The following is a 22,095-nucleotide window of genomic DNA, read 5'->3' on the forward strand; positions in this document are numbered from 1 at the left end:
TGAGCTGTCTTCAACGGCAGCTTCACCTCTAACACATTGCAGTAATCTAACCGAGAGAGCATAGACAACAGTATAGGCTATCCATATCCAGATAGGGGTGCAGCTGGGCCACCAGCCAAAGCTGATAGAAAGCACCCCGGGCCACTGAGGCCACCTGAGTCTCAAATGATAGCAATGGATCCAGAAGAACCCTAAAGCTACATACCTGAACCTTAATGGGTAGGAGTGAACCCCATTAAGAGCAGGTCTGGGGAACCACCCACTAGCAATGCCTCAGTCTTATCTGGATTGAGCTTCAGTTTGTTGACTATCATCCAGTCCATTATAGAGGAAAGACAACAGTCCAGCACATCTAGTGCCACACCAGCAGATGTGAAAGAAAAGAAGATTACTTCAAATCTCTGGATGACCCTAACTCAACTGTTTCATGCCCTGATGCTGCCCTGAGGTGGGTACAAGCTGGTTGAGACCAACTGCACACTCCTCACCCAGGTCTCAGTGATACAGACTAGATCAGCCTCCTCATCCACAATCAGATTCTGGGTGAGGGAGGTCTTATTCAGCACTGACTTAACATTCAACAGCAGCAGTGGCAGACCAGAGGGATGGCTGATATGACAAAGCTACTGCCCAAGGAAACAGAGGTATATTATTAATCCTTAGTAAGTCTGTTCAAGTTCCGCTCCCCCCCCCCCAAAAAGCAAAAGTTTGTAAAGAAGAAAAGTTCTTCAACACCCTTTATTGATCCAGACTCTGCAAAGTGCAAAATTACAAACAGAGGAATTCAAATCATGTCAATGCACAGCTGAACAGCAAACCCTGCATTGCAGTTATTCAAAGTCTCAAACGTCAAAATGCATCCTAAAAACTGCAGTTGCAAAATGCATGGGTGACTTTTTGCAAATAACACAAGTAAATCTAGCCCACAGATGTGCTCTAAACCTCTGTGGTTGAGAGAGAGAGAGAGAGAGAGAGAGAGAGAGAGAGAGAGAGAGAGAGAGAGAGAGAGAGAGAGAGAAAGTGCCACACTTTTAGGGAAGGGTTTAATGTTATATTGTGTTTTTATATATGTTGGAAACCACCCAGAGTGGCTGGGGCAACCCAGTCAGTTGGGCAAGCCACTGTCTGTCTATCTATCTATCTGTCTGTCTGTCTGTCTGTCTGTCTGTCTATCTATCTATCTATCTATCTATCTATCTATCTATCTATCTATCAATCTTCTATCTAATTATTTAATTATTTATCTACCTACCTCTCTCTCACTCCCTCTTCTGTCTGTCTGTCTGTCTGTCTGTCTATCTATCTATCTATCTATCTATCTATCTATCTATCTATCTATCTATCATCAAAAAGTTTTACCTTTTTTACCCTTTAGCCCTTGAGTAAACCCAGAAAAAAGCACCCTGGGTTGGCTCTCACATTTGGCAGAGTGAGGCAGCAGACGCAGGGATACAGTGGTGCCTCGCTTAATGAATGCCCTGCTTAACAAAATTTCCACTTAATGAAAGGATTTTTCGAGCGGAGGTTGCCTCGCTAGACGAATTCGTTTTATGAAAAATTCGTCTAGCGAATCGCGGTTTCCCATAGGAATGCATTGAAATTCAATTAATGCGTTCCTATTGGGGGGGAATTTTTTTTAAAAAAAATTCAATGCATTCCTATGGGATTCGCTAGACGAATTTTTCATTATAAGAAAAGACCCGTGGAACGAATTAAATTCGTCTAGCGAGGTACCACTGTACTATTAAAGAGAAGCAAATTGCCAATAATTTAGTTTAAGCTTTTTCAGACCACCATGGAGGATGCCATATTGATTTTTGCCCTCAAAGACCAAGACATCTCAGCAGAGTAGAGCCACAACAGTGGTGAAGGGTCTGGAGACCAAGTCCCATGAGAGAAGGAGGTTATTGATTTTGTTTGTTACTATGCTTTGCATTTTTGTGTTTTTATATTGACAAACTTTGTCAGGACTTGAAAAGGTTGACAACTACATATTAAATTTAAAGGGGAAAAGTATTTAAAAAATAATAATATGCTGGGACATGGAAGAACGGGGATTTCATACCAGCTTTTAAAAAGTTCAGAGTGATTTAAAAAACTGTTCAAGCTATGGTTCAGATGATCTATTTCTAACTGACGTAGTGCTTATGTATCTGACTGATGGATTTTTGGAATGAATGAAAGCAAACTCAAATGTTTTTATCGGTTTATTATGTCACAACGTTCTGTGAACTTGAAATTGTATATATGCATAAAACAATTTAAAAGTCCACTGTGTTCATAGTGCAGCCATGCCCACAGAACCTGTATAAAAAAGTGGTTTTCTGAATGTATATACTGTACAGGGGTGGGATTTTGGCATAAATGCAATCTACACATTAAGAAATAAAGGTAACTATGTACACCAAATACAGACAGCTTGTTGAACTATAACTCCCATCGTACATGAGCACTAGCTATGCTGACTCAGGCCAATGAGAGCTGGATTCCAGCAACATCTGTTGGGGAACATGCAGATGTTTGCAGCATGAAACACAGCTGTTTCCCACATCTGCCATAACATGTAGCACTCTCCTGAGCATTCATGCATTACCAAGCAGCCAACAAGCAGATGCCTCTAAAGCAGCCTGCTTGTATAATAACACAAATACCTGAGAGCTTGCCTATCTTCTGCTTGGCTTCATCTTCGTCAGGTTTGCTGGCTTTGATGGGGTGGTTCTCCTTTTGGAAGATGGATTTTGGAACCAAAGCTTTAGTGCCACCTGTCAGATTTTGGGGAGGCTTCCCAGAACTTGATGCATTCAGATCTTCTTTGACCAAAGTGGAAGAGGTTCCTGGAACCACAGATGTCAGCTGCTTTGCAGGCTCGTGATGCTTCTGCTGGGTTCGGTATTTCAATAGAGAGGGTGTTCTCCTCAGCTTAACCCCAAATGGGCTCTCACGGTCAAGAGTATTTTCTTTTGGCCTTTCATTTGCAGAATTTAAGTTGGCGCCAACAGTCCCATTTCCCTTGTCAGGACACTCTGGGCTCCTTACTATATATCCCTCTGTGGCTGCATCCAACTGGGGCATTCCTTCAAACAACTCTGGTCTTATGGGTGAAGAAGGGGTGCTTCCAGGGCAGGAACTATCAATGGAACTCGAACTCCCTGAAAGAGACCTCTGCCAGGCTGATGCAATGGTGAACCTGGCAGGCTTAGTAGAAGTGGACTTTGGGTGGGCCTTGGTGATCTCATCTGGATCTTTGCTTTCTTCCATTTTCACACTTCCTGGTAAGTCTCCAGCCTTGTCATCAGAACAGCTGCTTGTAGGAGCAACCTTGGGGGATCCTGCAGAGGCCAGACCTACCAGAGAAGGGTTGCTCAGGTTTCTAAAGGTGGCATCCTCTTGCCCGCCGCAGCTGCTGTTCAAATCAGAACATTGTTCATTTCGGTGGAAAGGTTTCTCACTCACGGCACTCTGAAGCGGAAGCTCATCTACTTGGGCATCTGAGATGGCTGGTCCTCCCTGCGGAAAGGCTGTTGGCTTTGTGTGACCTTTGCACAGTTGACTTTCCATATCTTCAGACTGTCCTCCTGTAACTTCTTTGGGTGTCTGGTGTTTTTCAAGGGCTGAGGCTACGGCCTTCTCTGCTTCTGAGGGAGCCTCCATAGTGGATGCAGAAAACTGTGGACCGTGTAGTGCAGGGTCTGCCTGAAGCGTGACCAAGCTGTCCCTGTCACCAAGTGCATCTTCTGCTTTATAAATATGTATTGCGTCACTGCCATCACTAGAGTCTTTTGCTTTTTGATCTACAGGTTGTAGGCAAGGTACGTTGTGACACTCTTCTGCTGCATCAAGGTCCTTATCCATGCTATTCCCAGGCAAGGCAGCATCTAAGCATCTAATATCTTCTGTTTCAGGCTGCAAAGGTTCAAAATTCTCAATGATCTCTTTCATGGAGCTCTGTGAGTTCGATGTGAGGTTATCAGTTGGTTGCCCAGTTGTTTTCACCCCTTCCTCCTCCATCTCTTCTTCTTCGTGCGTTGTTAGAGAGGACTGTGCATTTGGACAGGGCACAGTTACAGAAACCTGGAGATCTATTTCCATATGGTTCTGGTTCTCAGATTCTAATCTGCAATTTTCCTCAGCACCAGGGCCAGCGTTCCAAGAATAATGCAAAGCATCTGAGGCCCTTGTAATGGATAATGCATCATTAGTTTGACTCCCATTTAAGTTACTGGTATCCTGGATTGACAGGCCTATGTAAGAGAGGAGGAGAGAAGAAGATGGTTAAAGAACACAAGCAGCTGAGTCAGATCATTGGTCCATGTCATGGGCTGGACGCAGAAGAATGGTGGGAGGTACCAGCTGCTTTTGGCTCTGCAGGGTTTCACACAGAAGTCTTTCCCATCCCTATCTGGAGATGCTGGTAACTGAACCTGGGACCTTTTGCGCTGCAAACAATGTCACAGGTCTCTGGTCACAGGTCTCTGGTCTGCAGAACCACTACAAACCTCAGCTCTCTTCCCCACACTCTTCCACATGTCCTGGCACATGCCTGATCACACTCTTGCACACACACACGCACACACACAGGCCATTACCTGCCCAGCCCTCCTCTTCTCTATCATCTTCTTCAAGTAATTTTTCATGGCCTGATTTTCCTTCTGCGGGTTTGAGAAGGCCTTGCTGTTTTGCCACCTCTTCTACCTATTGTGAAAGAGAAAGACAGTTTAGACAATTTGCAGAGGGCATAGATTCCATTTTTTAAACTGAACATAAACAAAAAGGGTTTTCAACCAACAAAAAGGGGTTTGGGGATTGATCAGCTGCCTGCCTTTTTAACCAGCCAACCAATTTCACAATGCAATATTGAAAGGTGCTGTCAAGAACTTTAGAATGGAAAGTGAAAGGGGGAAATAATTCCTTTGTTTTGCATCAAACTTTTATTCTTCAAGAGCTTCTGTACAAGATCCAAAGAGAACAGTGTTGATAGAACTATAGGTAAAGGAAACTCATTTGTTTCAACACACCCCTTGACCTCAAGTCAGCTTACGACAATAGACCAATAAAATGTGACAAAGTAGAATGGATAAAGTGGCATGAATCTAACAAAACAAAACAAAAAATTCCTTCCAGTAGCACCTTAGAGACCAACTAAGTTTGTCATAGGTATGAGCTTTCGTGTGCATGCACACTTCAGATACACAGAAACAGAAGTCACCAGACCCTTATGTATAGTCAGAGGGTGGGGAGGGATATTACTCAGAAGGGTGGTGGGAATGGGCGAAGATGAGCAATTAAATAGTCCTGAGATGGTATGTTAAATAGTCCTGAGATGGTATACCAACATCCCACACAACGATGGTTTACAAGCCATAAGGAACACCATTTCAGATAAAATCACAGTGGACTTTGGTACCAAACTCTGCCATTTTGTCCCTACCCACAACCATTTCAAATTTGGTGATAACCTGTTCCTCCAGATCAGTGGCACAGCAATGGCCCTACAGTATGCCAACATCTTCATGGCAGATTTAGAACGTTTCCTAAACTCCTACCCACTCAAACCTCTCTTGTACCTACGATACATTGACGATATTTTTTATTATCTGGACACATGGACAACAGACCCTGGAAACCTTCCACCAGACATTCAATAACTTTCACCCCACCATCAACCAATCTATGCAAGAAATACATTTTTTGGACACTACTATAAAAATACAAGATGGGCATATAGACACCACCTTATACCATAAACCAACTGACCGACAAACATATCTACATGCTTCTAGCTACCATCCCAAACATACCAAACAATCCATTGTATATAGCCAGGCCCTATGTTACAACCGCATCTGTTCCAACTCTACAGACAGAGACTCTCACCTAATAGATCTACAGCAAACCTTTTTAGAACTAAAATATCTGCCCAATGAAGTTAAACAACAGATCAACAGAGCCAGACTGATACCCAGAGAGAACTTGCTGCAAGACAGACCCAAAAAAGAAAATAACAGAACACCACTAGTCATCACATACAGCTCCCAAATTAAAACAGTACAGCGCATCATCAGAGATCTACAACCTCTCCTAGACAATGACAGTTCTCTTTCTCAAGCTCTGGGAGGAAGACCTTTCATTGCCTACAGACAGCCACCCAATCTTAAACAACTCCTCACCCACAATAATACCACCACCAGACTTAACATGGACACTGGTACCAGAGCCTGCAATAAACCCAGATGCCAACTTTGCTGCCACATACACCCAGACAACACCATTACTGGCCCCAACAACATCAAACATACCATCTCAGGACTATTTAATTGCTCATCTTCTAACATTGTGTATGCCTTCAAATGCCAGCAATGCCCTTCAGCTCTCCATATTGGACAAACAGGCCAAACCCTACACCAAATGATAAATGGACATAAATCTGACATCAGGAATCACAAGACAGAGAAACCAGTAGGAGAACACTTCAATCTCCCAGGACATTCTATACAAGATCTCAAAGCAGCTGTTTTATTATAGAAAATTTTCAGAAAGAGAAGTTGCTGAATTGCAACTCATTACCAAGCTTAAAACCATGGAGAGACCTGGTCTGAACAAGGACATTGAATTCTTATATCATTCAACGGTACATGATAAAGCTATCTTTAGCCATCTCACCCCTTGCTTTTTCCTGCAAGACCAATTGCAGTCGTTAACAGTCATCAACAGGTTTACCACTCCTATCAACCAATCACCCATTCCCACCACCCTTCCGAGTAATACGCCTCCCCACCCTCTGACTATACATAAGGGTCTGGTGACTTCTGTTTCAGTGTATCTGAAGAAGTGTGCATGCACACGAAAGCTCATACCTATGACAAACTTAGTTGGTCTCTAAGGTGCTACTGGAAGGAATTTTTTTTATTTTTTGTTTCGACTACGTCAGACCAACATGGCTACCTACCTGTAATGAATCTAACACTTACCTTTCCCAAAGCCTGGCAGACTACAAAAATTACAGACTACAAAAAACCATAAGGAAGAATCTCTTCCAAAAGAACCAGGAAGGAATTGGATCATCCCATATATATACCAACCTACAAGAAGAAAACTAGCCCATCCCATTCCTTGTGAGGCTAGTTTTCATCTTGCAATTAATAAAAAAGGCAACATTTCAAAATGCAATGCTCCCCATCAGTAACCCAAAGTAGTACAGTCCTTGCTGTCAGCTCAGCATTCTGATGCCTCGCTCTGCTGCAAGCATTGATGAGACCTGGGCAAGAACATTCTTGAAGCGGAGTCCTGTGTGAATATCTTAACAAACAGGAAGGCTCATAAGAGAGAATCTCTTCCAAAAGAACCACCAACCACCAGAAGGCACTTACTGAAATAACTTGTTTTTTGTGAGTGAAGGCTTTCTGTTTTCGCGGGTTTATAGCAATCTTGTGCTTGGCTGCTGCGTTGTCGAGGCAGCCCTGCGGAGTGGGTAGAGTGCTGAAATCGACAGGAAGCACGTGGCAGTATGGCAAGGTAGGACTCCCAACAACTGCAGAGGATTGTGGGCTAAGGGGTCTGGAGGCGGATTCTGAGGTGACCTGAAAAATGCAGACAGACAAGTTTAATATGTTTCAGGCCTCCCCTATATATGTGATTATTGTGCTAACAACAACAACAACAACAACAATTTGGCCTAGATGGGTTCAGAAGCTAAAATACTCAGATGGTAAGCACATAACAAACATTATAATTAGGTAAGATTCCACCTTTAGACCTGGGGAAATTACCGCACTGAAATAGGCTGTTGTCCAATCAAGCGAGCATAATATTGTTGATAGAGATTGCTGGACTACACACTTTGAAAGTTAAGGATTCCAATCCCCACAAAACTCACAGGCTGAACTTAGGTCAGGCATTGTCCTGGTGCGCACAAGGTAGGTCCCATCTGTGCTACACTGTACATTTAAATCAACACCACACAATTTTAAACAGCCGTGGCTCCCCACCCCCACCCCCGAAGAATCCTAGAACTGTAAGTTTGTTCAGGGTGCTGAGAATTATGGCAGATCCCCATTCCTCTCACAGAGCTACAGTTCCCAGAGTTCCATTTAAAAGGCCTATTTCATAATGCTGCTAAAAGAAGAAGAAAAAGCAAAGCCAGCACAGACATGGCAATCACCCAGCACAAGCCTTATACATAAAACAACCAATTAAACCAAAGCACCGTTTATTTCTACAGCTCAGTTTACAATTAGCCCCCGAAGGCAGAAGTAAAAGAAAAAAGACAAAACGACAGGTCTTTCAGACCCATGCGAAACTATGGAGGAATGGGGTTTGTCTGGTTTCATGTGGGATTGAATTCCGCCACTGCAAGAAAAGTACAAAAAGCTGAGGCTCTAGCAGCAGCTGCAAAAATGGCTATTTACCTGGTCATCTTCACTGTCTGTACCACCTAAACTCAAAGAGTTATAGCGCTGGGCAGGGATTGAGGACTGCAGGATAAAATAAGGGGAAGGGATAAGTCAGGCAAGCATGGTGCTGGCATAGCGTTCTCCAGGATGGTACATAAAAAGGACAGTTATGAGAAAACACAAAGGGGGTGGGGAAAATTGGGGGTGGGGGGGAGGAATGTCAACACAGCATCCATCTCTTATGCATATATGACAATATTGCTGGCAACTATCCTTGCACTGCCAAAATAGCTGCCACTAGGACAGATGGGGTTGTACTTGTGGCTATTATATCCCACCTTTTCTCCAAGGAGCTCAAGGTGACATACCCACAGTGCTTCCCCCCCCCTAAAAAAATGTTTAGGAATACTCTCATTTTCCTACTCATATTGAAATACTGTCCCTCAACGAGGCCAAACTTAGATTCACAAAATGTTTAGGGGTATGCAACCCCCCAGGAAAAAAGCCTTGCATGCACCCTTCTCCCGTTTTCCATTTTATCCTCAACAGCAACCCTGTAAGGTAGAAACAAAATTTAAAAAAATCCTTCCAGTAGCACCTTAGAGACCAACTAAGTTTGTCATTGGTATGAGCTTTCGTGTGCATGCACACTTCTTCAGATACACTGAAACGGAAGTCACCAGACCCTTATATATATACAGTAGTGAGAGGGTGGGGAGGGGTGTTACTCAGAAGGGTGGTGGGAATGGGTGATTGGCTGATAGGTGTGGTAAACCTAAGGTAGGCTAGGCTGAAAGGCAGCACCCAGGGGACTTCATAGCTGAGTGGGGAGTTGAACTCTTAGTGTTTTTAAGTGTCAGGTGTAACTTCAGCCTGAACACAGCAGAGTTTGCGCAGGTTTTTCCGGAAGCTTCTGGCGGTAACTTAAATGACTAGACGTCTGGACGCAGAATAAACTATATACAGGATTTATTAAAATAAAAGAAATCCAGAGTTTCTATGTACAACTTTAGAACTCAAAAACAAAGTAAAATAAATCCTTTCCTCTCTCTCTCTCTCTCTCTCTCTCTCTCTCTCTCTCTCTCTCTCTCTCACACACACACACACACACACACACACACAATCGATACAGCACCTCTCCTCCTACACTGACCACACTGACCACACCACGTACTGTGCTAGCTTTCACTGATAACAGGTCTCTGTGCTGATCATCAACCAATGAGAGCGCAGTTACTATGGGAGAAGCTTTCTGCCCAGTGTTAATTGCTTGTCCTAGAGTTGATTGTGTGAAGAAGCAATCTGATGGTTTCTCATGCTACCAATTTTGCAAAACCCGAACATGAACCCCTCCAGTGCTCTTCAGGAAAGGGCCTGCGCAGAGCAAGGACAAAGTTGTTATGTTCTAGTGCAAAGTTACGTTTGGTTTCTAAGTCCTGGCAAATGTTTTCAATACACTGCTGCTTCCAAAGCTTTGGGGTGCACTGCAAAGCTTTAGCCAAGTCTCCTTAAAGTTTTTAATCATGATAGCTAGCTATGTCCTCCAGCAGCAGAGGCAGCGGGAGAGGACCCTTGCCCCCATGCCCTGCTTCTGGCCATCCCAGAGGCATCTGGCTTGCCACTGTGTAAAAGAGGATGCAAAACTAGACAGTCATTTGGTCTGGTTCAGCAGGGCTCTCCTGAGAGTTTTCTCTTGGCTTCATGAGATGTCTCTAAATCAGATTCGTATAAAAATAAAAGTAAAGAGGCACAGGGGCCTTAAAACCACAAGCTGCAAGCTGCAATTTCTATGGGTGGTTTTCCATGGGAAGAGTTCCCTATGAAGAAGGATTGACCATGAAACCACTCTGAGCATTGTGGCTCTGTCAGGGAAGTAAGTTCTAGATTGAAACTACGAATCCCAGGATTCCCTGTAGGAATTGTTTAAAATGGTACAATACTGCTTTAAATGTATAGAGCAGATCGGGTCTAACTTCAGGTCATTAATTTCAGTGAGTCTACTCTGAGTAGGACTTCGTTGAATACAACCCTATGTTTCTTCCATGCTTCAAGAACCCTCAGCATGCATTTCAGTGCCACCACTTTGTAAAATAAGAAGGGCTCCAGCAGACCAATGTCTTTCTCCCCACCAGTGTTAGAAACTGAAATATGCTAAATGGCACCTTAAACCTAAGTTATGGGCGCAACAATGGAATGTCTAAGCACACTTTTTAATAACAGGAATACAAAGCTGAAAATGAATGAACTCCAGCTGAAATATGATGTTCATTTTTCACATGGTCTAGTCCTTCCCCTGCCCACCCACCCCCCAATATTCTTAAGAGCGTCTCTTCTCCAGCCTTCAGAGAGTAATCGGAAGTGGGAAGGGCAGAAAAAGGTCCTCCTTTCCTTCCACTCTGCAGTTTTAATCTGAAATCTTAGGCGCAGTGCTGCTCCCAGAGCTCACGCTAATGAAATTCCCTGTCGCAAAATGCGCCAAGAACAATGGGAGTTTCAAACCCTGCTCCCCACCCTTATTCACACATATATATGTGCACAAGTAGTGGCTCAGTCATGCTGGCCACATGACCCAGAAAGCTGTCTGTGGACAAATGCCAGCTCTCTCAGCCTGAAAAGCGAGATGAGCACTGGACTTAACTGTCCAGGGGTCCTTTACTTTTACTCTCTCTCTCTCTCTCTCTCTCTCTCTCTCTCTCTCACACACACACACACACACACACACACATTTTTTATTTGAGGACTGGGTTAAAAGGGGGGGGAGGGAAACCACCATGACCATATAGATTTAGAGAACTATCAGGATTTGTCCAAATTAATATTAAATAAAGCTGGAATGGAGGAGAAAAGGAAATGAAATGTGTAGTGAAACATTTGCTGTAGCCTGCCAAATGGCAGAGGCGGCACCACATCTCATGATACAATAGTCCTATTCGGGCATTATCCTTCACAAGATTAAACAGTGGTGCCATGGTTAAAACACTGCAGACCAAGGTTTAAAAACCCCCACCCAGCCATCAAGCTCATGGCATGATCTTGGGCCAGTTATTCTCCGTTAGCGTAAGCTACTTCACAGGGCTGTTGTGAGGATAAAGCAGGGATGGAAGGGGAGGGAGAACAATGTGCCATGCCTTGAGCAACTTGGAGGAAAGTGGTAATATAAATGCAATAGTACAATTTGAAATGTGTGAAGGACTGTGACTGTGGCACAACACTGGCAATGACAGCAGCATCCTCCACTGTACCCGAGAACAGCAGGCTAGCTTTGTGGGGGACAGGATAGGGCAGACCTTGGAGCGCACAAGCATAATAATATTCCTACTGGATCAAGTAAGGTAAAGGGTAAAGGGACCCCTGACCGTTAGGTCCAGTCGTGACCGACTCTGGGGTTGCGCGCTCATCTCGCATTATTGGCCGAGGGAGCCGGCATATAGCTTCCAGGTCATGTGGCCAGCATGACAAGGCCACTTCTGGCGAACCAGAGCAGCACATGGAAACGCCGTTTACCTTCCCGCTATAGCGGTTCCTATTTATCTACTTGCATTTTGACGTGCTTTCGAACTGCTAGGTTGGCAGGAGCTGGGACCGAGCAACAGGAGCTCACCCCATCACAGGGATTTGTACCGCTGATCTTCTGATCAGCAAGCCCTAGGCTCAGTGGTTTAACCCACAGCGCCACCTGGGTCCCCACTGGATCAAGTACATCCTGGCAAATTCAGGTTGCACCACTGAGGTCAATTTGAAGCTCGTAGATGTCAAAACCACTTCCACACAAAGCTGGACTTTTTACAATAAGGAAACTACTAGGGAAGTGCAATGGGAAGTGTGGGATAACATTTGCTCAGTACAACATCATCTAACCTCCCAGCAAACAAATCTCAATGAACAGGTCACCTGGAAGTGACCAAACTTCAAAATGTGATGCTGGTTGCAAAAACCAATAACTTCAGTTTTTATCAGATATGGAGGGCAACAAACAAGTTCCTTATGGTTACCAATTGTATTAGGCATAGCTTGTAATAATAATAACATGAACATTTCATGGAACATGGAGACAGGGGAGAAACGTTCCAACAGTTGATCTCCAGCACTTCAAAGAACTCCTGGTGGGTAACTGAGGCCTGCTGTGTGGTCTCTCTAAAGCAATGTCAATTGGCCTGCACTCTGAAATCTGTGGCAGTTGTATCAACCCAATGTAAAAATGTGCTCATTCGGAGAACAAACACACACACACAAAAGGAGGGGGCAGAAATGAGCCAACTGCTGCTGTACAATATCTTCATTCAGAAAAATGCATTTGATGCACATCCTCATGTGGAATTTGCATATATCCACAGCCACTCAAAGAATGCGTTCTGACTTGGGAAAGGATGTCGCTTTTGCTATGCTGAAAGGGTTTAATTTGCCAAGCTCCCTTCCTAAAACATGACAACAGTGTCTCTTACTAATAAAGGCACAGGCTCGGCAGCAAGCATGGGTCCAGAAGTCATTTTCCAAGATACATGATAAAGGAAAGAGATGGAAGACTGAAGGGGGGGGGGAGGTGTCTCAACAGCAGTCACTCCCCTCCCACCAAGCTTTAAACGACAAGACTGAGTGAGCTCACTTGCGAGATTCTCTCGCCTTAAGAGGCCACCATGCATTGAAACACATGCTCCTCCTTGGTGGGTGCATATGATCCCACTTACAATGGCAGCATCTGGTTCTCAGTGACAGAACTGTCTTGGAAGGAAAGGGGGATCCTGGAGAGTCCTCGGCTGAACCAAGAAACTACAACCCTTGAGCGAGGTGAAGGTCCTCTTACCTGCAAGGTTTTCACCTTCCCAGGGAGGTTTTCTTGCGAGGGTGCTGTGAAAACACTGTCATGAGATAAGGCTTTGTTCCCCATGTTCCCTTTGGATCTGAAATGGGGAAAAGGGGAAGTTCAAACTTTTAAAAAACTATATTTTAATGCTTTTTTTAAAAAAAATATTGTTTCTTTAAGTCACAGGTGGGGAAGCTATGACTCTCCAGATGATGCTAAACTCCAACTCCCAGCATCATTAGCTACTGTCTTTGCTGGCAAGGGTTTATGGGGCTGATGGGAATTGGAGTCCAACAAAGTCTGGATAGCGCCCATCTGTGCCTTACATTCTCCAGTGACAAACTTAGTTGGTCTCTAAGGTGCTACTGGAAGGATTTTTATTTTTATTTTGTTACATTCTCCACATAGACATACTAATTTTTACAACAGTCCTGTAAGGTAGGGCTGTCTTTCCTACATACCATGCATAGGGCATCAAGGCTAGGATTTAGCAGCTAAAAAAGGCACTCAAAGTGTTCAAAGCTAAGCTGAGAAAGAGGCTTCCTGGGTTTTATAGAGTAAATCCAGCTTTCCCAACCTGGTGCCCCCAATATTGCTGAACTACATCTCCCATCATGCCTGACCACTGCTCCTACTTGTTGGGGCTGATGGGATTTGTTGTCCAACATCATCTAGAGGGCACCTGCTTGGGTGAGTCTGCCACCAATACTACTTTGTTTATTTAGTATAACTCTTGTTTTATATATACAGTGGTACCTCGGGTTACAAACGCTTCAGGTTACAAACTCCGCTAACCCAGAAATAGTACCTTGGGTTAAGAACTTTCCTTCAGGATGAGCAGCGCCGTCTTAAGTGCCCCCGGAGCCGTGGTGCGCCGGATCCCTCCGGCGCCCTCCCGCCCCGTTTCCCAGCGCGGTGGGTGGGTGGGCGCCGCGCGTAGCGCGGGTGCAACAGGCGCTACTGCGCGGCAGGCGGGCGGGCAGGCGCAGCTGCGCGGCGGACCGGTCGGCCAGCGGGTGGGCGCAGCTCGCGGCGCCCTCCTGGCGGGCCGGCGCCATGGTGCCCTGCGCCACCCAGCCTGCACGTAGGGCCGGCTCTGAGGATGAGAACAGAAATCATGCTCCAGCAGTGCGGTGGAAGCAGGAGGCCCCATTAGCTAAAGTGGTACTTCAGGTTAAGAACAGTTTCAGGTTAAGAACAGACCTCCGGAATGAATTAAGTTCTTAACCAGAGGGACCACTGTACTTAAGAAAACTTACTTGCTGTGCTTCTACAAGTAGCAGCCAAGGTGGCTTAACCATAAAAACCATGGTAACATAGAAAGCAGGGCAGGACCCTTAGTTTAGTGCCTATAGAAGATCCAGATAAATCAGAGGCTGTGAAAGTCCTCTGTAGGGTACCCTGGAGAACAGCCATTGCTGGGCTTGAAAGACCAGTGGTTTGACTCCATGGCAGTGGTTGGGACTCCATGGCAGCATTGGGACTAAGGAGGAGGAGGAAGACACACAGTGCCATCTACTGTATTGCTTTTCAGTAAGAAGGCAAGAAGGTGGGGTCAGAGTGAAGTTGGTGGAGCAGTGCACCATTCATCCTAATGGCGTAGTTTGGACTGGTGCAAGTTCAAGATTTGGCTATAGAGATCTTTTTTTATTAGTTGCAGAGTGTTGCCATTTTCTGCATATTGGAGGTGGAGGGATAAGGTCGTGTTCCTCCCACAATCATGGTACGAAATAGCTGCTCAGGCCATGATAGCAATAATATTTCAGGTACCATATGATAATAATAAAATATTGACGAACCCACCTGCAGCATCCATGCTAATTGGTGCTGTCTGGGTGGATTTTAGACAACAGACGGTCAAATCCCATCTCTCAGCGCTTCTGTGAGCTAAAACAGTCCAGAGGGTGTTTTTTTTTTACTGCACTAGCTGTTTTGAGGCACGCTGCAAATGGAAAAGAGGAAATTCCTGGCATTCCAGCTGCAGTGCTGGGATTTGTTTGTGCACCAGCATGAATGAAATGTGTAGCTTGCTGTGGGACAATTCTTGCTTTTAACCTGTTGCTACAAGACGGTTGCAGTACCTTACCCAGGCTCTATTGGCAAATGGAGTATGCAAGAATCAAGGTTTCGGAGGCTGACGTCACTACTAGATTGACTTGGCTTTAGCTTTCTTTCTCCCAGGTCGGACGACTGCTCCTTGTTTTTCTTCTTCTTGGAGAAAAAGTTCTTAAAAGTCTGAAACTTTGATTTCTTCTTCTCTGCACAAAGGGTGGCGCAGTGAGGGAAGAAAAAAAAAGTGTCGTGTCAAAGTAGTAGGCATGAAGGCGGGAAAACTCTCTGGTGTTATAATGACTGAGAAAATGGAAGGCAACAGTATGTCCAACCAATGGCTGCCTGCTGTATTGTATTTTATTACTTCATTCTTATTATACTGCATTAGTTTAAAATATTGTTTGTTTATAAATGGCACTTTTGTAAGAAATATAGCAAGGCAGCATACAGCTTAAAGACCCAACACTGTAATACCCACAGCAATTAAAACAGGTGTTGGGAACCTTTGGCACTCCAGATGTAGCTGAGCTACAGTTTCCCTGGCCACTAGCAATGTTTGGTGGTGATGAGAGCTGTAGGTTCATTTACTTTGACTTTATTTGTTTGATTGCTGTTAGCAGCCCTGGGGGAAATAATAATAATGGGATGGAAAAGCCATTTATAGCCTCCACTCCAGCTGAAGATTTCAAGAACAACACACAAGATTATGCTAAAATACCACATATTAACATTGCACAAAACTAGTTTAGCTGCTTCCTTAATTAGCAGTGGTGGCTTTTTGAAGGCTGGTGGCCTGCTAGATAGCTAGATAGCTAGATAGCAAAAGTTTTGATTTTTTTCAATTGGCAGCAAATATGGATATGTCTGATTTCTGCCTGGAAAACATTATCTCACAATTAACTCATACATTTGTTAATTGTGTAGATCAGGGGTCCCCAAACTTATGGTGCTTCGGGCCGGTGCTTGCAGTGCCAATGCCACGGTGGGCCAGAGGGTGGGGAAGTGGGGGGGGCACGCACCCATACGCATTTCCGGGTCGCAGGAGCACTGGAAATAGCTTGTGCGCATGCGCACAGGCCTCTGCCCACCCGGAAGTGCGCCGGAAATGACCGGTGCTCTGCGACCCAGAAGTGGGCAGCCCCGCCGGTAAAAGCGGGCGGCGGAAGCGGGCCGAGGGCCGGATAAATGAGCTCTTCGGGCCGTATCCAGCCCCCGGGCTGTAGTCTGCCTGGTGTAGATTATTACACATAATTCCATGCCGCTGCCCCATCTTTTCCCTCTAAAATGAGAAATCTTCCCAGCTGCATTGTGCATATCTTGGATGCAAAGAAGTCATGAGATGACCAGAACCTGGCTTGACACATATTCTATTATTTGACTAAACAGGGGCACCCGACATTTTTAAAATCCACACAGCTGGTGGGCTCCTTCGAAAACAAAAGCATCACTTCAACGGGAATTCATCTCCTCCCCTCCCCACCAGCTAATCATTTTGTCAGGCATGTTTTCTCTCCGCCTCGTGCCAGCATGCATGGCAGGGGCAAGATGGTGCCACCATCCGCTACAGAGTGGCTCGCACAGTAACTGCTTTGTGGAGTGAACAATGGCTCCAGGCTGCTACCTGCTATCTCCATCTCTGCCTTGCTCTGTGGGAGATAGATGTCAGCCACAGCCAACATACGTAACATGACTTAAGCCATGTCGTTTGATGCAGATAGTGATTAGGCATCTTGATCTAAGAGATAGGGAAACTGGCAAAGCAGTAGACTTTGCGAGGTTCGCTTTTGTTCATCACTGAACATGTTTGTGTTTTGGAGTTGCCAGGAATTTAAACAATGTTTTAATCAACAGGTAAGGTAAAGGTAAAGGGACCCCTGACCAACATGGCTTCCCCCCAAAGAATCCTTGGAGGTGTAGTTTGTCAAGGGTGCTGAGAGTTGTTAGGAAACCCCCTATTCTCCTCACAGAACTAAAATTACCAAAGTTTCTCTAAAAACTGTAGCTCTGTGAAGGTAATAAAGGTAAAGGGACCCCTGACCATTAGGTTGTGACCGACTCTGGGGTTGCGGCGCTCATCTCGCATTATTGGCGGAGGGAGCCGGCGTATAGCTTCCAGGTCATGTGGCCAGCATGACAAAGCCGCTTCTGGCAAACCAGAGCAGCACATGGAAACGCCGTTTACCTTTCCTATTTATCTACTTGCATTTTTTGATGTGCTTTCGAACTGTTAGGTTGGCAGTAGCTGGGACCAAGCAACGGGAGCTCACCCCATCACAGGGATTCGAACCGCCGACCTTCTGATCAGCAAGCCCTAGGCTCAGTGGTTTAGCCCACAGCGCCACCTGGGTCCACTCTGGGTCAACAGAGGATCCTTCTTTATACCAAGTCAGACCACTAGCTCATCTACCTCAGCCTTGCCTGCACTGACTGGCAGCTGCTGCCCAGAGTTTTAGGCAATGAGTCTCTCTCAGCCCTAGCTGGGACCTTCTGCACACAAAGCAGAAGCTCTAACATTTAACCATGGTGGCCCTTCCCTAAAAAAACACCTCCTTTCTGTTTCATAACATACGATTGCCTTATAAAGAGGTCCCTTCTGCACTACAGTCATACCTTGGTTGTCGAACAGAATCCGTTCCAGAAGTCTGTTTGACTTCCAAAAACGTTTGAAAACCAAGGAACAGCTTCCAGTTGGCTGCAGGAGCTTCCTGCACTCAATCAAAAGCCACGGGACAGGAGCCGCGTTGGTGTTTCAGCTTCCAAAGAACATTAGCAAACCGGAACACTCACTTCCAGGTTTGTGGTGTTCGGGAGCCAAAACGAACGAGTATCAAGGCGTTCAACAACCAAGGTACGACTGTATACATTCAAAGCTGTATTGTACCACTTTAAACTACTGTAGCTTCCGCCAGTTTGATAATGGCACTGAGAGCTGTTAGGAGAGTTTCAGCTTACATGAGAGAAAATGGTGGGGAGTTTGGGAGTGGTGGCTCTGCAGCTGGCCAGGTAAAATCAGCTTATTGGGGGTTAGTTCCAGACTGACAGTTGCCAACCCGTAGATCAGGACATCTTCAAAGCAGCCATCAAAAGTGCAATATATTTACTTACTTGAACATTCTTCCTCTGTCTCTTCAACCTCAAATGGATCTATCTCATACACCGATCCAGTCGCCGATCCAGTCGCCATGACAGAGTCTCTGAAATTTCCAAGGATAAAACAAATGATCACTTTAGATGTGAACACACTCTGAAGTACTCGTGATAGACTGGGATATAATTTCATGCACAGCAAAGAAGGGAAACATTGTCTCTGACGCAGTCCTACAGAACCACTCTGTGCATACCAAACTTTGGGGGGGGGGTTAGGGTTATTTCACAGATATGTTTGCACAGGAGCTAAACGGTCTTTCCCTCACTTTTCAATAACACCCCATTCTCCAGCCAAAAACAACAAACAGCCTTGGTTCTCAAGAGGACACATACCACTTTTCAGGAAGTTGGGATCAATGTTCGCATTAAGAGGGGGAGGAAACGGTAAATGCTTAGAATGTTTAATTTTTTTTTTCTTTCCCGTGGCCAAAAGAATCTCACAGATCTGACTCTACAGCTGTTTTTTAAACTTTTTTTTTTAAAAAAAAAAAACCCCCACCTCTATGCCAAGGGGTTAAAGGATCTACATAATGGAGAATGTGAGCTATCACTCAATATATGGCAACACAACAGCATCAGCAGAAAACAGCAGATGTGAAGACAGAGCATGAGAATCAACAATATGCAGATAAGAAGCCAGGTCATTTAGAAATAAATTAAAAAGAAACAGGACTGTGTCTAACACCCCTCGGGGCAGGGACTAAAATAGGAGCTTATCCTTGCTGTCCACGTCTTGGCTGCATATTTATAAGTATTTGTTTTCCATTGTTGTGACACATATTCTGTTTTTTAACAAAAATTTCTTGGTCTGTGACTGTATAATAAACAATTCTTCAAAGTGGAGAGTTTTCTGGCTAACCTAACTACTGGGTTCATTAAAGGACTAGGCTCAAGTCCTACCAGATGATCGCAGTGGAAACTGGGGGCAGATCTGATCCAATGGCACGGGGGAATGAAAAGATAGATACAGCCACAGAGGTCCCTCATGTAAACTATCTATCTAAACTGATGTGCTTTATTATAGGGCCTTTCAGTTTCGGGGCTGCAAAAATCCCAGTACAGCAGTGCAACCACCGGACTGTCCATCCATCATGCCCACATACCAGAGAAGTCAGAAGGGCTGCAGACTTGCTTAGCTTGCAAAACACTCTCCTCCGCAACCCACCATCTGCTTCCCTTCTTGCATTTCTATGCAGTTGACGGCAGAGCTCCAGACAGGCTTCAGCCCTGATAACAAGGTTCAGTGCTGCATCCTGGACAGCCCCTGCCTTTTCCTCATACTCCTGAATTCTCCCTGATATCACTGGCAAGGTAGCAAGTGTGTTTGTGGATCCTAATTTTATTCCAGGAATGGAGAATCTTTAAATGTTGTGGGCATGCTCATGTAAGGAAGTAAACGGGGAGAGGGTGCCTTCTTTTAAGATGGTACCTAGCAGTTACAGTTTTTGAGTTGTAGCCAACTTTTACTTGAAATTAATGGGCCTAAGCCGTGCCCGTCAATGGGTCTACAGCAGGCATCCCCAAACTGCGGCCCTCCAGATGTTTTGGCCTACAACTCCCATGATCCCAAGGCTAACAGGACCAGTGGTCAGGGAAGATGGGAATTGTAGTCCAAAACATCTGAAGGGCTGAAGTTTGGGGATGCCTGGTCTACAGTAAGGAGGATAAACATTTGATACAACCCTTTATATAAGTATTGTATTAATAATAATGAACTTTTTCAAAATGTGCTGACTGATAATCCAAGGTGCTTTTTTAATCAGTTAAAAGAAGGTTTTAGAATCAATTAATATAACTGATTAATCAGTTACAGGTTGCAAACCATGTATACACTTTCAAGCATATATTTACAATCAAAGGGCCAGAAAGTTGCTTGAAAACTTTTATGTATGTAAGGAGGACAGCTGAAGAAGTTCAATTCTGCACTTATTCTGGTATCCTAGACAGGAGTCAGAGCTTCTGTCCCCCCAGATATTGCTGGACTCGAAACCCCATCAACCGTGGCCAAAACATCTGGTGTCACACAGCTTCCCCAGTGCCCCCCACCCCACATATTCATGTAACTAAAGAATACACACATTCCAGGCTATAGGTCACATTCAGGGCTGAAGTGGGTCTAAGATGCCAAGCTCTCTCTTAAGTATCACAAATATAATAAGATAATAATAGCATTAAGAAAGTTGAGTTTAGCAGCCAAGTGACATTCAATATTAATGAAAACATTCTGTTAGGATCATTAGAAGGTCATATTGGCTTTTTTGCAAATATCAATGGACATCACACTCAAATGAGCTCTCTGGGTGCACAACAAACGCCCATACAATCCCTATAAAAAGGAATTTGATTAAATACAATTACACCTTAATTTAGTAGGAGTAGTAGTAGTACATCTGTATGCAGAAGTGTGTGTGTGTAATTTTCTTGCCATTCACATTGAACAGGCCTTTACTGCAGTGCCTTATATTGCTGGAGAGAGTTTTTTGTGTGTGTTCAGGCGCAAGTAAAACAAAATCTAATAGAAAACAGCTGGTTTCGTGGGTTTCCCCCTTTAAAAAAATGTAACAGGAGGAAATGCTTTTCATACAATTACACAGGCTTAGCTGGGGAAGCCAAAGGGAATGAAAGACATGGCAAGTCTCTTTGGTGAAAGAAACGAAAATAAATGGTTTGGTGCGTCGCAGTCAAGCCAAGGGAACAAATGCCTCTTTGAGCCACAGATCTTGAATTTCATGCTACCTTGATTTCTTCCTACCTATACGGCACTACCTCTGTAATAGAAATCACCCGACACAGGCATTCAAGGCAAGCCAAAAGTCATAAACGAATATACATCCTAAAGAGACGCAGTTGGGCTCCTGTCACTTGGTCACTCTGAACTTCTGGTGAGTTCACACAATCTGGGCATTGTGGGTAACCCAGAATGCTCAATGCGGCTGGGGATGAAGGAGTCACTCGCAGCATCTCCACTAGCTATTCCACACGCAAAGGGGCATCTCCCAGTCAGAAGAAACCTGTTCTGTCTCCAGAAGGAATCCAGTGTCTGGACAGGGAGGAGAAAGGCCCATTGGCCTATACCTTCCCTGTTGCGGCACATCCATCCTCCAAACTAGGGTTGGTGAGCCTGTAGTTGTCCAAATATTGCTGAACTACAACTTCCAACACCCCTGACTGTGGTAGATGGGCCTTGGGACTCCACAGACATCTGGAATGCTACAGGATCACCATTGCTGCCAGGCCCGTTTTTTAGGGCAAGGCTGAGTGGTGCGTTGCGCCACGGTGCTCACCCAGCAGGGGCGCAGAAGGGGCGCCGAACATTGTCAGCCACGTCCCTCCTGCCCACCTGCCTGGGCTGGGCTGCAGCGGGGAGAGAAGCAGCCCGCCGGGCCCAGCGCATCTGTGCCCCCCCTCCGCACAAGCGCACTGCCAGCGAGGCCAGGCCTGAGGGAGGAGGTGGCTGCCTCCATGGCCGCCTCCATGATGGGCGCCTGGGTGGCGGCAAAGCAGCTGTTGGACTGGGGCTGCGCGGAGCGCCACTGCCAAGGTGAGCAGGGCTCGGTCTCCCCCTGCTCGCCACGCCTGTGGAGGGACAGAGAGGAAGACAGGCAGACAGAGACGGGGGCAGGGGCAGGGAGGGAAGGTCACAAGCTGCCCCACCTACAGGCCTCCGGGGCAGAGCCAGCGGGGCAAACGGGAGGGCGCTGGGTG

The 22,095-nt window shown here is 45.3% G+C and overlaps 1 protein-coding gene across 5 annotated transcripts in view; it reads right to left on the reverse strand.

The window, feature by feature from the left end:
- KIAA1210 (KIAA1210 ortholog) overlaps positions 1-22,095 on the reverse strand; it is a 61,251-nt gene that overhangs the window by 8,503 nt on the left and 30,653 nt on the right. For 4 of the 5 annotated variants that reach the window (XM_035113949.3, XM_088664481.1, XM_088664482.1 and 1 more), the window contains 7 exons: positions 18,349-18,437; positions 15,278-15,449; positions 13,192-13,288; positions 8,406-8,471; positions 7,368-7,577; positions 4,587-4,692; positions 2,652-4,241 (listed from right to left, as the gene is read on the reverse strand). In XM_035113949.3, the coding sequence (XP_034969840.2) occupies positions 2,652-4,241; positions 4,587-4,692; positions 7,368-7,577; positions 8,406-8,471; positions 13,192-13,288; positions 15,278-15,449; positions 18,349-18,427 (2,320 nt within the window). In that variant the 5' untranslated portion in view covers positions 18,428-18,437. The remainder of the gene's footprint in view (positions 1-2,651; positions 4,242-4,586; positions 4,693-7,367; positions 7,578-8,405; positions 8,472-13,191; positions 13,289-15,277; positions 15,450-18,348; positions 18,438-22,095) is intronic. The other variant, XM_088664483.1, reaches the window with a different exon arrangement.

Source organism: Zootoca vivipara, chromosome Z2 (genome assembly GCF_965207765.1).
Source record: "Zootoca vivipara chromosome Z2, rZooViv2.hap1.1, whole genome shotgun sequence".
Taxonomy (NCBI): domain Eukaryota; kingdom Metazoa; phylum Chordata; class Lepidosauria; order Squamata; family Lacertidae; genus Zootoca; species Zootoca vivipara.